This window comes from Chanos chanos, chromosome 3 (assembly GCF_902362185.1).
Source record: "Chanos chanos chromosome 3, fChaCha1.1, whole genome shotgun sequence".
Lineage (NCBI taxonomy): Eukaryota > Metazoa > Chordata > Actinopteri > Gonorynchiformes > Chanidae > Chanos > Chanos chanos.
The window spans coordinates 45,731,086-45,748,263 of NC_044497.1; the positions used below are offsets into that span (position 1 = coordinate 45,731,086).

The 17,178-nt window shown below is 41.3% G+C and overlaps 2 protein-coding genes across 2 annotated transcripts; one reads left to right on the plus strand and one right to left on the minus strand.

Moving 5' to 3' along the window:
* The first annotated feature begins 1,958 nt into the window (after window positions 1-1,958).
* On the plus strand, window positions 1,959-14,319 carry nop14 (NOP14 nucleolar protein homolog (yeast)). Its single transcript, XM_030768278.1, has 19 exons — window positions 1,959-2,030; window positions 2,380-2,579; window positions 2,764-2,898; window positions 3,187-3,328; window positions 3,671-3,816; window positions 4,045-4,176; window positions 4,676-4,798; window positions 5,081-5,212; window positions 5,400-5,727; window positions 6,112-6,242; window positions 6,432-6,517; window positions 6,698-6,833; window positions 7,073-7,174; window positions 8,419-8,572; window positions 10,322-10,481; window positions 12,258-12,405; window positions 12,737-12,855; window positions 13,151-13,306; window positions 13,849-14,319. Exons 2-19 carry the CDS (start codon window positions 2,397-2,399, stop codon window positions 13,943-13,945), a joined length of 2,610 nt encoding a protein of 869 aa, XP_030624138.1. The 5' UTR covers window positions 1,959-2,030; window positions 2,380-2,396; the 3' UTR covers window positions 13,946-14,319.
* An 843-nt stretch (window positions 14,320-15,162) lies between these two features.
* Window positions 15,163-17,106, minus strand: LOC115807081 (desmin). The gene is made up of 3 exons (XM_075353552.1): window positions 16,641-17,106; window positions 15,561-16,232; window positions 15,163-15,191 (listed from the first exon to the last, which is right to left on the minus strand). The coding sequence occupies exons 1-3, from the start codon at window positions 17,104-17,106 to the stop codon at window positions 15,163-15,165; spliced, it is 1,167 nt and encodes a 388-aa protein (XP_075209667.1).
* Window positions 17,107-17,178: the final 72 nt, after the last annotated feature.

The window sequence follows — 17,178 nt, forward strand, 5'->3', positions numbered from 1 at the left end:
TTTTGTTCGTTAGTTTAAAGAGACTCCTTCCAGCACGCTAGTTACTCCCCATTAGTGCTTTACAGACAAAGAAACACCGGCCAGCTCTTGGTTCCAAAATAAAGCAAACGGCCGTTCCCTCGCTGTGGAGAAATATATGGAAGGAATATCACTTCTGTGCATATAGCATATTTTTTGCTGAACAGAATATTTTTGGTTTTTTACTTAAACACTATTAAAACAAACCTGAGAGAAATCAAACTTTTGTTTTTTCAGCCTCCGTAAGAGAGGAGCTCTAATGGATTAAGTATGGTTAAAACACAGACCCAAAACGATGAAGTTACTCTGGACTATGTTATCTCAGCTCTAATAAGAAGTGAACGAAGAGCTAAACCGATGTCCTTGTACTGAAAAAGATGTGCAACCTCCCTTAAGCGTTTCACTACAGAAGATCAGACAGAGATGGTGACAGAATGGGTGTCACAGCTCAGAGCTGAATAATGTAGGTTGCTGCAGTTTTTTTTTGTTTTTTTTTTTGTCTTTTCTTACTTATATAAGAGATGGACCTTGGATTATGGCTATGGTTCCTCGCATCTCCAGACACAAATCAAAATCCGTCTGAGATGTGACAGGAAAATTGTACAAATAACTCCGCTTTATTAACGTTCTCATAGGTATTTCTGATGTTGGCCTCAGTCTCTTTAGCTAAGCCCGTATGCTAGAGTGAAGTCAAAATCAGCAATGGTCAAAATACAGTTCACAATGTTCATCTATGAATTATTATTTTGTTGAGCCGTTGTCTCGATGTGGTATGACCATGTTTGTCTGTGTTTCTCAAAAAAACCAAACCTGTGCTGTTTTCACACACACACACACACTGTGTGTTTGCTGTGAGAGCACTGTGAAGCTCGTCAGAATACTCCACCACTGCCTGAAGCTCTCCTGAGACAAAAACACCACAGTTTCACTGACACACAGAGAGACAAAACAGGGCACAACTCAGTAACACAGCACTGTTCCACCGAATACGTTATCCTGTGGAACTCAAGATCAACTGTGTTGTTTACAAAGGGAAAACAGATCTATCTGCTTTCAAGTTGCACTCAGACACAATTGAATTATAGAGATTTAATGTCATTGTTGGTGCAAATGTAGAATTTGGCTGTTTCTGGACCAACTGAATCCACTCTAGAAAGGCTTGGTTTAGACCACTATAAATCTGATATGTAGTTTGTGGAAATTGACAGTAATAACAATAAAAGGAGTTTCTAGATGGACTGCATGGCATTCAAGGCTGAAAGCTTTTATTGTTTTCCCTCTGTACATGATGACTGTAACCTTTTTTTTCTCCTTATGTTGTGCTTATCAACTTAGAGGAAATAACATCACTAAGTTAGTGGTCAAATTTTTATTTGATACACTTTACATGTTTTCTTCTTTAAACATGCAGCTACATTGAATACTTTCATTTACACAGTATTCTTTTTAGTTGTTTCAGAAACAGTTGTGTGTCATGTTTTAAAACTACCATCTCTTATGTTTCATGGTACTCCTTCTTTTGTAACCATGAATAAAATTCCTTCCTTTGAATCCTTGAGTGACTCGTATATTTATTTGGGCTGTTTGTTTTTAGTATGAGTGGACATTGGTGGAACAGTGTGTGAAACACTGTGGCACACAGACCACGAAAAATTATAATTAGGTTGTTTTAAAGTTATTTAACAAACAGTTTATTTTATCTTTAACACGTGGAAGATGTTATATTTCTTAGTTAATTTACGCCATGTGAACATTCAAAAACAACCTCAATAACAAGAAGACATTTATGTCTCAAATAAAGCAACGGAAAGAAAATGTAGACACCGTCTCCTGGATGACCTCCTCTAGGCGGCGATATTGAAATTCTCCTTGTTCGTTTCGAAGCGTGACCTCGTTGCCTCTGACCTCTGACATGCGTTTTCACCACAACCATGCAACGTGGGTACGACAGTCAATGGATTCAGTAAATGCAGTACAACCATTAAGTACTTTTGGGAAATATTAAATAGCTGGTAAGTAATTTGAACCGTAGAAACTAGCGACGTACCCCTCACCAACTGAACTGTAACAGCATTGAACGGTCCTGCCTACTAGTTAGCTGTTTTATCTTAGTAGTTAGCTTGCTAACTTGTGTGCCTCAAAATAAACACAAGCGAAGCGTTTAGTTACCGTTTTTACGAATAAACGGTAAGGTGTCTGTTTGTATTTTTCATACCTTTGGCACCGCACTGCTAAGCCTACGTCTGGTAGACAACTTGCATATAAGATTAACTTGAACAAATGAAGTTTTGCGAAGTAAGTTCACTGCATATCATTCTGTATCACATTATTAAACGTGTTACTTTGCTTTAATTTGATCAGCTTTAATACAATCCGAAATGGGTAAACCAGCTAAGAAGAAGAGCATCGCAGATAAGGTTCGCAAAACCAAAACTTACACAGAGATCAAGAACAATCCTTTTGAGGTAAAAATCAACAGGAAAAAATTCGACATCCTTGGTAGGAAAGGCAAACATGACGTCGGTCTCCCTGGTGTGTCAAGAACAAAAGCTATTAATAAGGTAAGAAGTACGGAATATTACAGAGATTAAAACTAAATACTCGTTACCGATTTGATGAAGGACCTATTTCATTTTTTTTCTCTTTCTGCTCATCATTAGGTGGTCGCCAATATTTGGGTGCATGTTGTCCTTCTGTCTGAAGTCACGTCTTATGCATTGGTTTAAACTGTTTGTTCTTCCTCAGCGGAAAGACACTCTTCTGAAGGAGTATAAGCTTAAAGACAAGGCCAACAAGTTTATAGACAGACGGTTTGGTGAATATGACACCAAGATGGCACCAGAGGACAAAATTCTCCAGAGATTTGCTCTGGAGAGACAGGTATGGAAATACAATTTTTTCTTCATCCTTTCAGGAAAAAAAAATGTTTTGTGGCCCTCTTGTAATTTGATACACTGAGTTGTTAGTAACGTGAATTCACACTCAGTGCATGACGTATTAAAAGCTAGATGAATATGATTTTGTAATGTGATCACATTATTGGATTTGTGTACGTGGCTTGCTTGATAGCACCTGCTGTTTATTATTTGACTGTTTATTATTTGGCAGGGCACGAATACAGTGCTCAGACGCACTCACAAAGCTGTGTTTATGCTTTTGTTTATATAGCGCACTCATGAGAAAAAGGACATCTTTAACCTGAATGAGGATGAGGAGTTGACTCATTATGGCCAGTCACTGGCTGAGATGGAGAAATTCACTGACATGGTGGACAGTGACAGTGACACTGAAGAGAAAGGCCTGCTCTCCGGTGAGCTTTGTTTACAGCTATGGGAAATGTTATTCTTTACGGCAAAAAAATGAAGACTGAGCTTCATTAAATGATAATATCTTGTCCTTTATGAACCATTCTCATTTTGCACAACATGGCAAAAAGGTTAACATTCTTCCCATTACTGCTGTCCAAACCTTGGTCCCAATTCACACATCAGTGATGAAGATTCCCGTATGAGTTGCCATAGCGATTCTCCACCTCTTCACTTTTGCTTGCCTGTTTTTACCGGGGGGGGATCGGTTTTAGTCAGAACTGTGCCGGAGAAATTGAAGCGGTGGTGATGATGCAGCTATTTGTATTGATGGTTTGACCTTCTAGCGGAACTCACCGCATCACACTTTGGCGGCGGCGGGGGGCTCCTGAGGAAGAAGAGTGCAGGAGAGAAAGATGAAGAGGGAAGTCAGAGACCTAAATCACGGCAGGAGCTCATCGAAGAACTCATCATCAAATCCAAACAAGAAAAGGTGAGCTGTTCTGTCTCCTCCTTCAGACACAATGTTGAATCCATACAAGATAAAGGAAAAAAAATCTACTGTCTTGGCTTAAAACCAAACTCACTGAGAGTGTGAGGCAGTTTGAAGTAAAACATATTGTTTAAGTACGTTGTAGTGGTTTAGATATGAGTGCCACACTAATTTTGTGGTTTGGAGTTTCTGTACTGATTGGTTTGGTGACTGGTTTTGTATGGACAGAGAGAGCGACAAACCCAAAAGGAGGAAGCCCAGGAGCTGACAGAGAAACTGGATCAGGAGTGGAAGTCCATCCAAAGCCTCCTGGCCCACAAAACACCAAAAGCACAGCGCCAAGAGGAGGAGAAACCCAAGGTCAGTTAGAGGGAATATAATAACTCAGCAGTTTTACAGTTGTCTTTATAAAGGATGTAACATAGATCGAGTAAAATTAAATGTCGACGTCCAACTGTTTCTCCACTAAAACCCTCGTGTGAGGTTACTGCAGCTGTTTTTATTTTAATGGAGTTTTCATAAAGTTTGCAATACAAAACCGTTCCTTTTCACATGCATTTTAAATAAAAGTTTGATTTCAACATTTTTTTAACGTTAAATCAACTCTACTTTTACAAGCATAGGCTGCATGTAAATATTGTGCAGTGTTTTGTGTTTGATATGTTGCCTGATGAGTATGATATGATAGTAAAGAAGGATGTGTTGTGTTTGATGTGTTAGCTGGATAAGTGTGATATAATGGTAAGAGACGATGTGTTGTGTTTGATATGTTGCCTGATGAGTATGATATAATGGTAAGGGACAATGCGTCGTGTTTGATATGATAGTAATGGAGGATGTGTTGTGTTTGATGTGTTAGCTGGAGGAGTATGATAAAATGGTGAGGGAGCTGGGATTTGAGATGAAAGCTCAGCCATCAGAGAAGCTGAAGACGCCCGAGGAGCTGGCCAGAGAGGAGAGAGAACGTCTACAGAAACTGGAGGTGAGTGAGAGCTTCTGTCTGACATCTCACAGTCTCATGCTGCAGTCATGACCCTATCACTGCACTGGTTTTCTTTCTGTGTTGGTTTTGTCCTGTTATACATTATTCATCTTTGGTCGTCTTAGTTGGTTCACTGTTCACAATATTTATTTATTTGTTTATTTATTAAGATGGTCTTGTTGTCCCCGTGTAGATATTTCTCTAGCGGTTGTAAAGAGCCCAGTGCTGTATTGTTGTGTTGTTGGATGATTAACGGGGATTCTCCTGTCTACTGCTCATCAGGCAGATCGACTGCGCAGGATGCAGGGGGACGTGAAGGAAAGCGTTGCTAAGAAACGTGTGCACTTTTCTGCCGACGACTTGAATGATGGTTTCATCCTGGACAGTGATGACCGCAAAACACTTACTTACCAGGTACACGGAGAACCTGAGAGATTCTAGAAGCAGAGGGTCTGGTTTCTAAAGATCTCTCCTCGGTGGTTCACTTCTGCCTCTTTCTCTGTTTGCCTGCTTCCTTTCTTTCTTTTGTCTTTTCTTGTCTCTCTTGCTTTGTCTCTGTCTGTCCTGGTTGTACATTCACTTTATCCTCTTGTCTTTTCAGGATGGAAAGTGGAACGTTGAAGAAGGAGAGGAAGAGGAAGAAGAAGAGGACGATGAGGAAAATGATGAAGGTCAGGAAGAGGTAGAGGGTGAGGAGGAGGAGGAAGAAGAAGAAGGTGACGACGATGATGACGATGATGCTGATGATGGCAGTGAAGAGGAAGATGCCCACTCTGACCTGGACTCTGAGCAGGGGAGTGAGGAAGAAGTGGATGAGGAAGAGGAGAAAGAGGAAGAGGTCCCAGTTAAAGAACTGAGCACCCTTAGTGAGGAGGAGAGGAAGGCTGTCCAGGAGGCAGCCAGAGCAGAACTGCCCTATACATTTAAAGGTACGAAAACAACAGAAATGATGTCGAGTTTTCAGTTGTAATCCTCTCCAAGGATTTTAATAATTTCTCTGTAGATTATTCAGTGGGGGTTTGAAGTGTTCTGAGAATTTTTTTAATTTTATGTATTTGAAGTTAATATCACAATGAGATTTGAAAATATAATATGTGTATTTGTTCATGTTATTTGTTTATGTTATTTGTTTATGTTGGTAGTGATTGATTTGTACATGGAGCAGTAGTTGAACAGTTTACGCTGTAGTTACCCATTTGCATATTATAGAATTACACAGGTGTTACACAGCTTAATTTTAAACCAAGTTGCAATGTGCTCTCTATTTAACTGTGATGTGTGGTTGTGTGCGTGCGTGTGTGTGTGTTATCCAGCTCCAGAGAGTTACAGTGAACTGAAGGCCTTGCTAAAAGGCCACTCGGCTGAGAAACAGTGCCTTATATTGGAGAGAACTCAGAAGTGCAACCACCCCAGTCTGGCAGCAGGAAACAAAGCTAAACTACAGGTGATGTAAACTTTGCCTGATCAGAAAGAGCGCTCTGATTATCTTACTGTTTGTTAAAGAAATCAATGGACTAGAGCAGAAACGTCCAGGACAGTCACGCTTGCAGGATGAGTTTGGGAAAGAGAGGGTTTTAATTCTGTATGGGCGTACTGTGTTTGACTGAAATGGATTTGTATGCTATTTTTTCAGAGGTTCTTTGGTTTCCTCTTGGAATATGTGGGAGAGCTGGCAACTCAGAGCCCCCCAGACCTTGCTACAGTAAACAAGCTCATTCCGTAAGTCGGTCTGTTTTAGTTTGCTTTTTGGTATTGTTTACTGTAGTGTTCGTCTCAGGTCTGTTTTTGATTGGGGTAGTTTTAGCATTGTGATTGAAATAGTGTGTTGACCTTGTCTGTCATCTTCTGCCTTTGTCTCTGTTCTGTGTCTGTCGGCCCCTCTCGCCCCGCCTCTCTTAGGCAGATATACGGCTTGTGTCAGCTTTTTCCTGATGCTGCCGCTAAGGTGATGCAGACGTTGCTTAGCGACAGCACGCACAGCATGGAGGAGACTTTGGAGGTCAAGGGTCGTTTGGCGTTCCCGGGACTGGACATGGTACATAGCTGTATTTTCCTTCTTTAATGAATTCTTGTTTGTCATTACGTGAACTTGTAGATACACAATCATAGCACTCAGCATAACACATGTAATGTTATAGTTTCTCTGAACTAATTTCCAGAGATGCACTAGATGGCAGTGATGTACTGAAACTGTAATGTTTTGAGGCATTGAGGAGTAGTAGTTCATTTTACATGTATTTGTTTTATCCATCTGTTTGTCTCTGTTTATTTTAGCTTGTTTATCTGAAGATTATAGCCCTCCTGTTCCCCACCTCCGATTTTCGGCATCCAGTCACAACTCCTGCATTTCTTTATATCAGTCAGGCTCTTACCAAGGTTTGTGTGTATGTGTGTGTGTGTGTGTGTGTGTGTGTGCCCATCTGTGTCTGTGTGTTGTGTCTCAAGACCATTTCTCTGTCAGTTGTGGCTGAAGGCCAAAAGGATTAATCATTTAGAGAAGTTTGCCTAATACGTGCCACAGTAATTTCTCTTTTTTTTTTTTCTGTTTTTGTGGTAATGAACTAATCCTGTCTCATTCTGTGAAAAGGTTGTTTTATTTTGAGGTACAGTACTTTATTGTTCTACATTGCATCATGAAGTAATTAGTCTTCCCCTTTTCTTAGGGCCTCTCGCAATTTCTCTGAATTTCATCATCTTTTTATCTTTTCTAAACTCTCTTTTACTTGACCTATAACTGTTTATCCTCTACCTTTTTCCCTTTTTAATAGACTGTTTATATTACCTTTGATCCAGTTGAGAGCAAAAGACAAAGTTTCACCCTCTTAAAATTTTTGTGTAATTATGCTGAGTGTGTTACTGGGCTGCACTCCAAATGTTGCACAACTTCTAAAAATGCCATCCAATAAAAAAAAAAGGAAAAAAAAAAAAAAAGAGGAGAACTTCAGAAACCCTGTCAGAGTTTCACTCTGATCTCTGCCAGCATATGATGTTGTCAAAGTAAACTGCATGAGAGAGAGAAAAGATTTTTTAATGTTCACACTCACACCAGCATAATAAAGTTGAAACTGTGTGACTCCAGATCATGGAATGTTCTGGAAGATCACGCTCTGACTGAACAAAAACACATTATCATATTGTCCTGGAAGCATACAGTAGAAACTTGAGTGCTGTAGTTTACTGAAACTATGGACAAATATTTATATCATTCATAACTGAAGAATGAATTTTGGCTTACTCTTTAACAGAAACTCAGTCATTTGAAACGAGTCCTCAGGGGTGTGTGTGTGTCTGTGTGTATTTTTGCTTTGTGTTTTCATGTCTGTATGTCTGATTGTCTGTGTGTACGATGGCCTGTAGATGTGAAAGAGCTGAAGACAGACTGTTTAGTTCTGTGTGCTGTGAGTTTATACATACGTGTATGCCTGTATGTTCGGCTGCTGTTTATTTTCCTGAATCTTTTTCTTCACATTTGTGTGTGTCTGTGTTTATCTGATGTGTGTGTAAATCTGTCTCTCTGTGTCCCAGGTGTTTGCATGTTTGTGGTTGTGTGTATTTAAATGTCTCTCTCTCTCTCTCTCTCTCTCTCTCTCTCTCTCTCTCTCTCTCTCTCTCTCTTTCAGTGTCCAGTAAACACCCTGGAAGATGTGGCCACTGGGCTGGTATTGTGCTGCTTGGCAGTGGAGTTTGTCTCTCTTTCTCAGAGATTCATTCCTGAGCTCATCAACTTTCTCCTGGGCATCCTCCACATGGCAGTGCCTGACAAAACCTTAGCCGGTACGTTTTTCTGCCTAGGGTGCCGGACTGAACACCGACTTCCCTACATTCAGAGTACAAACTCCTTATTGTATCGTGTCAATACCTCATTACAGCGCTGTACTGCATTACACATTTGACACACATTTGAATCAACACAATTACACATAAAGATTTACATGCCAAGGCAGCCACTCCTGGTGCTTTATAAGTAAAGGGTTGTTTGTGGCTGATTCAAACATGATTTAGAGTCAGAGGAGGAAATATTAATAACTGTACCCACTGTGTCTGAATACTTCTGTTCCATCCTGGAAAGTCCCTGAGAAATCTTTTAGTCTGAAAACATATTTGTGAAGCAAGATAACTGCGAGTTTTTCACCCTCACAATACAATACAGTACAATGCAATGCTGTCCTGATGTCTGAGACTTCATGAGTCACTGTGTTGAGCATGGAATGCATTCACATCGCGCTGAGATTGACAAATATCTTCCCACACACTTAATAAACGCCAAGGAATAAAATAATCAAATACACTACACATTTGAAAAACCGAGTTTCTCCTGCTATTTCTGTATGGGTGTGGATGGTCAGTGCCAGTCAGGCTGTGAATTAGAAATACCCAGTGACGCTCTGTGGCCTCAGTGACCCCTCTAGACCTGCGTCACCCCCCTGTCATCCCGCTGGTTATTATTATCGGAGGCTGGACACGTCAGGGCCGCTATTGAGTTTGATGTGTTTACCGCTGCCGAATACCGCTACATGCCCAAGCTAATGCGTAGCGCCCGTCTCAGAGACCTCATCTTCAGAGATTAGTATATGGCCTTTTTAGCCCATTCTGACAGCGTGCGAGTGCTGCTAACAGACAGACAGGCGGGTGGGTGGATGGATGGACTGGGGATGTTTTTTTTTTTTTTTTTAATGAAGAGCTATAAATAATCCACCAGCGTATACAAGGTTAGTTATTGCCTGGATCCCAGCCAGATGTAAGAGTGTGCGTCGGCGTGGTGACACAGACAGGAGAAGAGCTTTCACCTCGTTGTCACTCCCTCAGTCAGATAGGTGAGGACTCCAGAGCTCCGATGGCATGTTGGGATGTTTGGCTCAATGATTGGCTGATGGAGATTCTCTCCATTTCCTCCAACAGCGGTCTGGCCCGACTTCCCGACCTGGTCCCTGCCAGCGTGTCTAATTCCGATCGTTAAGTGCCGAAAAAAGGCTGTTTCGCTCTGTTCTGTCGCCCACTGTCGCAGGACTTCATGATGTATTTTATCAGTGTAGATGAGAAATATTTAGAGACGACCATTCTTTTGGTCTGAGCCAAGTGATATTTATGACATAGTATCCAGGAGACCTGAGGATAAAGTTCACTGCGGAGCATAGTTTCTCTTTGGCTGTCTAAATCGAATTTCGTTGACTACACACTGGTTTTTGATGGCCCAGATTTCTGACAGAGAATTAAACTGATTGTGTCTCTCGTATCATTTATTTGAACATGCTGTATAGTGTCTACAGTTTCCTTGCCCTCAAAATACAGCAGTTGTTCTAAAGTTCTCCTCATATTTTACCACTTTCTGGTCCCTTTAAATTTTCTCAGTGGTGTGAATCAGTGTTCAGTCATTTTTAAGTTCTCTCAGTGGTGTGAATCTGTGTGTACTGTCTGTTTTTAGATTCCTAGTGACTGACTGGATTGTCTCTGGTCGATTACTAGTGATACCTCTGGTGTCATTTGTGTGTTGTTTGTTACTCAGTGGTATTTAATCTTTTGTAGGTTACATAGTGGTACCACCATTCAGGTTGGCGGGGAAGAGCAGTGATCTGCTTGTTTTGAACGACCCTGGAGCTTCAGAGAGTTGGACTAGAAGACCACTGCCGCTGTCTGCCACTCAGAATATCAAATTCCAGAGCCCACTAGAGAAAGACCATTACAGGTGAGACAACACTGCTCATTTAAGACAGATCCAGTCCAGGTCAGAGTAGAGCACATACTCTCGTCATTGGTCAGTGACCTTCACAGATAAAATGAAAAAAAAAAGGACCGCTGCAGTTGAAAACTCTGTACTCTGAACTGAGACTTTCATTGAAAAGTTGGTGTTGAACTTAGTTTGTGTGTGTTAAATAAGAGCAACATAGCTCACAAAAAAAATTGTCCAAAAATGACTCTTTCTTTCTTTCTTTCTTTCTTTCTTTCTTTCTCTCAAACCCCCCCTCCCCTTCCTCCTTTCTCACTTACCCGCTGCCTTAATGGTGAGACTAATCCGTTAGCTCTCTCTGGTCTCCTGTGGTAGAGTTGTGAGGGAACATTCTCATAATTCTCACATGAAATGATTAGTGCTCTGAGACAGCACTGGTCTGCCTTACTCACTGTTTTTTTTTTGTTTTTTTCTTTTTTCGCGCTGCAGCTGGTGTGTAGGCAAGACACACAGACACACATGCACACACACACACATACACACACACACAGGCCACTCAGAACTGTAGCAGTCTGTCTGACCCTCCTGAAACTTCAGCACAAAAAAAAACTGCGCATACTGACTAATCCATTTTATTTTTTTTCCCTCATATATATATAAACCCCTGATTTACTAGAAATTCTTTTTTACTGAAAGCCTCTCTCTTTTATGCATTTGAAATGTTCACATTGATGGATTTCTAGAATACTGGAAAATATTCATCTGTTGCAAAGAGAGGAATTTTAAAAGCACCAACACACGCAGTCCTCTAAACACTATAACGTGGTTTGTGGTTGGTGTTTTTCCCGTAAGGGTTGTGTAGCCTGATTATAATGTATGTGTGAGGGTAGAGGGTATGAGGTCTTCCTGGCCTCTGCAGTTAGTGATCAGGTGAGCTGAATAATGGTTTTAGTGAATAGACGTCAAAGCCATAGAGTGGCCAAATATTCCTGCATTGTACAGTTCTAAAACATCACAAGTCTATAATCTTGTAATATTATAGAGAGACTGTAACTGTTTGACTGAATTTATTGTTAGGTCTGCCTCTCTCTCTCTCTCTCTCTCATAGTCAGTCATTCATCCATTCTCACTGTTTAACTAATCTTACATAACTAGTCCTTAAAGGTCGCTGCCAATATGAATGCCCTGGTGAAGAATGAGCCTGGCTCTTTCACATATGGGTGTATGAACGTGTTGTAATTGTGGGCATTCTTGTGGGGCTTACAAAGACAGATGTGGACTGACAGGTGTGTGTGAAGTGCTACAGAGAGGCGATAATTATGAGAGCCATGCTAGCCTCTTGGGGTGGAGACCCACAACACATTGCTAAAGGATAAGCTTAAGAGCATTTAAACAACGTCACAAGTAATACAGTGAATTAATGAAGGAAGAGCAATTAAAGAAAAAGAAACAAACAAAAAAAAGAAACAAAGAAAAAACACAATGCGTGGATGAGCCAAGAATAGAGAAATGCAAATGGGTTCACAAACGTAATGCTAAACGAACGCAAGTGTATCTGAAGGGTCTTAAAATCTTTCTGAAATTCAGCAACCCTAGGCTACATTTCAAAATGTTATGTATTGAGTATATTTCTGAGTTTGCTTTTGATACAGTGAAAACAATGCAGTTGGCATGGTGATTTTGGTGGTTTCTTTAGTTTTACTCTGTGTTTACTCAATACATATATGATAGTATTTCTTATAGCGAGTGTGGGAGTGATTAATGTGGGAACGACTCTTGTTTTCTGTCTTTCAGCTTGTCTGCTTTGGACACCTGTTTGGACCTGCTGAAAAGATGCACCTCCCTTTACAAAAACCTCACTTCATTCAGCCAAATCTTTCAGCCAATCAGAACCCTGCTTGAAAAGCATCTTCCTATGAAAAACTATCCCACAGCCATACAAGTATGCAGACCTACTCTGTAACAGACTACATCCAAAAAAAGTAACAATTCGCCATCAGATAAACAAAAAACAAACGACATAAAAACTATTAAAACAAGTAATTGCTTAGGAGCAAATGGTCATATGAGGTAAATTTGTATGCCTTGCAGCATTTTGTCATATTTTTTAATACACCACATGACTTTCAAGTAATTAAAAAACCAAAGACCAAACAAAATGAAGTAGCTCAGATGTTTATACATGTAAAGTTAGCATGACTGTACTTTTGTTTGTTGGGACCTACCCGTGTAAACGTCATGCATAGTAACTGATACACTGTTGATGTTTGTAGGATCTCCATAAAGAAATCCTGGAGGCCATTCCAACATCTCCTTCCCAACATGCTCCACTGGTGTTTGAGAAGAAAAAGCCTGTCCCGCTAAAACTGCTTACACCTAAAATAGTGCAAGTGTAAGTGAATCCCTCTCAGTGATTTCACGGTGAAATATTATCTTGTTCTACACGTTTGATTTTCTGTTTTAAGACACTTGAATCAGTTATGAGATTGAAAGTATGAGAGAAAGCGTGTTGCAGACATTCAAATCTGGTGATTCGTTTTTCTTTCACATTGAGAGCAGTTTTTATGTTTTCCCGTGAATTTTAATCAAATAGATCAAATAGATTCTAGCACCGGCTCAAAGATTAAACGTTCCCCTATCCCCCCCACCCCCCCACCCCCATCTGTAATATGTTTTTTGTTAAACAGGCTGGACTATGGGAAGAAGCGAGGAAACACAAAAGAGGAGAGAGAGCAAGAGAGGCTCAAACACAAGTATAAAAAGGAGTTTAAGGGAGCACTGAGAGAGCTTCGTAAGGACACACGGTTCCTGGCACAGGAGAAACTTGCCGAAGTTATGAGCAGGTGGGTATACCCATGACAATCTGGGAACTCGTTTCTCATGTCCCATTTGATTGTTGTTATATGACACCAAAACATTGGACGAATGTGGTGTGTGTTGGCTTTTTTGCTTATATTCTGGGTTTTGATCCAGATTTCGCTGAAACTTGTATCTTTATGGTAGCTACATTACTTTCCCATGTATTGGACTCAAAACTGTTAAAGATACCATACCATGTCTTCAGATACATCAGAAACGCACACCCAAATCATCTTTAAACATTTGTCTTTATAGTGTGAGCTTCATGCATTCTCAGTAACTCTGGCGTAATGACAGTTAGCACATAGATATTATGGGAGGGGTTGAGTCACTGTGTTTATACGATGCCATGAAATGCCTCTGGTTGAGTTACGCTGAGATCTTTTGTAGCTTTGCTGAAGTCACCAATGCAGAAATGACTCACACGTTCTGTCACTGTGAATGAAATCATGTGGCACCCATTCTGTCACACAACCGCAAAGTAGTTTACTGTGTTATGGAACTTGATTGTGTATGTGTCACTCAGGGATGCGGACAGGAAGAGGAAGGTGAAGCAGCTCTATGCCAGCTTGGCGACACAAGAAGGGGAATGGAAAGCCCTGAAGAAAAGGAAGAGGAAGTGATGGAGGAGTGCCCAAGGTCGACACTTTTTTTCCTCTCAACATGACCTACCAAGGAGATCTGCTCAAGAAAGTGACCAGTGCACCGGGGCGCTAGCACCAAGAAGAATTCTAATGCGCGAGCGTACTGTTGGCTCCCTTGTAGGATTGGTGACGTCTCTGTCCTTTTATTTTATTCTCTCAGCTTCTCAGATCACGTGTGCTAATCCTGTCACCGACCAACCTCTGGGTTCCCTCTGGACACTTGTGCTACTTGTGCTCTTTTTCAGCCCTGGAGACATAGAGCTGAGATTAGCTTCTTAAAAATATCCCTTTGTCTTTTTTTCATGTGAAGGCTTTTGTAAATGACAGTCTGTAAAATATACTATGACAGACAACACAAATTTTGTGTGGACAATCTTTTTTTAATCTCTCACTGGACCCCCTCTAACCATGTTTGTGATATCGATTGTTATAGAGTTATTCAGCTTTATCTTCACTAATTGGTGGATTGACTGATTGAATGACTGATCTTTATGTTGCTTTATTTATTGATTGAGTCTGGCTGTTTTTGTATTCTTTTCTCTAATTGGCTTTATAGTTATTTTAGGCTTTCTACACATTTCTGGTTTAAGCTTGGTGACAGACTAAACTCTTCTAGTAAAAAATTCAATAAAAGGAGCTTCTCTTCCCCTTTCTCAGATGTCACATAATTCCAGACTTTATAAATTATTGAAGAGTTGTTTGGGGCTTCCAAGCTGTTGTATTGAGGCAGTTCTACGTATTTGATACGGAAGAGCTCAATGTCAAGGACATCTTGGAGTGTTGCTGTTTTGTTTTTTTTCAACTCACAGATGACTGTTTAACACAGTAAGGGCATAAGGAAGGAGTAGATTATTGATCAGAAGGCTTATGTCCTGTCATGTCTTGTTTGATTATCATGTCAATATTCACCACCCAAGGACATACACATGCCAGACACTGACTGCATTTGAATCAAGCTTTATTGGTAGTAGTTGGTAACACAGTTACATCAAAATTCTTTTTGTTCTGATACACATTTGTGTTTTCCGGAAGGCCTAGTTAACCATAGCGTAGCAGGATGACAGTGCTCTGCAGTGTGGGGGTTTAGGGATCTCTCAGGGTAAAGTTCATCACTTTTGGCTGGGTTTGGATGGAAGTCCTCAGGATTGCTTACTCTTGAATGGCTATGTAGCTTTCTTTTCTACCCCTCCGGACACTTATAAAGTTGCCTCTTCTGTGACTGCTCCTGTAGAGGGAGAGACGGTGAGAAATGAACTTGAAACACCTCTTAGTTCTTCATTAATGAATCAACAAGTATGTACAGTGAGCAATAAAAGGAGAGCATCAGTCTGAATTTTTTTTTCCTCTGCTTGTGGAAAAGCCTTTTCTACATGTAAATTATACTAAGCATTTATGCATGCAAATCTGATCCATCGTGGATTAGTTGTTCTCTAAGCTAATGGTGTACCACGTCACATTACGCATAAATCATTAAATCATTTTACATTGGAAAGCAGTAGCAGTAGCACCTCAAAATGGTAATCTCTTGCTGTCCAGTGATAAGAATGACATAAGATACCAGCAGGGGAAAAACATCTTGCCATTGCAACCTTACCTGCCACTCCCTCAATAACTGAGATGCCAAGCCTCTTCTCTTCCCCTTCCAGAAGTTTCCTATAGGTGGCGATCTCAGCATCCAACTTCAGCTTGATGTGCAGCAGCTCCTTATAGTCAGCAAGGTACTTGCCCATCTCCATTTTGGTTTCACAGAGCTGGGTCTCCAGCTGAGCAATGATACCCTCCAATCCGGCTACCTTCTCCAGATGGGCCACCTCCATGTCCTCCAGCTGCTGCTCCAGGGCAGCATTACGTGCCCTCAGCCCATCAATCTGGTTCTGGAGGTCTGTCACCTGGTTGTGGTAGGTGGTGATCTCCTCCTTCATGGTTTTCATGTGCTCTTCGTGCTTGCTGGCATGCTCCTTGAGCGTGTCAAATTTACCCTTGTACCACTTCTCGGCCTCCTGGACGTTGCGGGCGGCCACGGCTTCGATGTCAGCTCGCATCTTGCGCAGGTAAGCGGCCAGGTCTGGCCGATCTGAGTCCAGCTCCACGGTTACCTTGGACTCCTCTATCTGCTTGAGGAGGTCAGCCACCTCCTCATCATGGAGCTTCTTCAGGAACTCAATCTCGGCCACCAGTTGCTCAACCTGCTTTTCAAGCTCTGCCTTCTGGAGTGTGGCATTGTCCACATCCTGACGGAACTCCCTGAGGATCAGTTCTGCCTCCTCTGCAGTAACCAATCAGATGAAAATATAGTGATTTAATTATGACCTGATTCACCTCAATCAGAAACGTTGAGCCGAGAATGTTTCTGATAATGTGTCATGAATAACAAGTTTTTTGTTGTTGTTTTTTACAACAAATGTCTCATTTGTAAGTAATGCTCTTATATTTGTATGCTTACTGTTTTACACCACTTCGGATTTGAGTGGATATACAGAAATATATAAAAAACAAATTCCATATTCATAGCCTGGTTATTTGCCCTGGTATATTTTTCTTTATACACCTTGTGAGAGTTAGCCTGTCAGCAACGACTATGATCTACGTGCTGTCACAAACTACACTGCTTTCTAATTACAGCTTTTAAAAAACATCAAAAAACAGTTGATATCCCTCTCATAACCCGCTTTACCTTTAAGTGCAAGCTCCTCCTCCAGTTTTAGCCTCCAGACCTCCACTTCCTCCTCTATGTAGCCTCTCTCGATATCAGCTGCACCCTTCTCAGAAGTCAGAGCTTCGATCAGATCCCTCATCTCCTTAAACTTGAGCTCGTACTCTTCTGCCAGGCCGCTGGGGCCTCCCTTGTAGCGTCCCTGCAATGCTGCAAGCTCAGCCTGAAGGGCTGCGTTTCTCTGCTCCAAGGCTTGGACCTTCTCGATGTAGCTGGCAAAACGCACGTTCAGCTCCTGCATTTCCTCCTTCTCGTTGGCATGGTGCTGGTGGATCTCCGTGCCGACCTCCACAGCCGTGCTCTGGTAACCTGAGCGACCGCGGCTGTACGAGGAAGCCTGACACCGGGAAGGAGATGGGCTCTGAACCCGCATCCTGCTGGATCCGCTCACCGACAGGGTCTTCTGGGAATATGAGGCACCTCTCATGTCTGTAGGGTGTTTTTTGTTTGTTTTTTAATGGTTATTTCTCAAGAGTAGTTCCACTTCAGAGGAAAGCTT

Excerpts from the sequence above, each read along its gene's own strand:
- nop14 (XM_030768278.1), top strand. The coding sequence starts at position 2,397 with ATGGGTAAACCAGCTAAGAAGAAGAGCATCGCAGATAAGGTTCGCAAA. Across the intron at positions 6,243-6,431 it reads GAAACAAAGCTAAACTACAG|AGGTTCTTTGGTTTCCTCTT; the intron begins GTGATGTAAACT and ends CTATTTTTTCAG. Across the intron at positions 12,856-13,150 it reads ACACCTAAAATAGTGCAAGT|GCTGGACTATGGGAAGAAGC; the intron begins GTAAGTGAATCC and ends TTTGTTAAACAG.
- LOC115807081 (XM_075353552.1), bottom strand. The coding sequence starts at position 17,106 with ATGAGAGGTGCCTCATATTCCCAGAAGACCCTGTCGGTGAGCGGATCC. Across the intron at positions 16,233-16,640 it reads GGAGGAGCTTGCACTTAAAG|AGGAGGCAGAACTGATCCTC; the intron begins GTAAAGCGGGTT and ends TGGTTACTGCAG. Across the intron at positions 15,192-15,560 it reads AGTTATTGAGGGAGTGGCAG|GAGCAGTCACAGAAGAGGCA; the intron begins GTAAGGTTGCAA and ends CTCCCTCTACAG.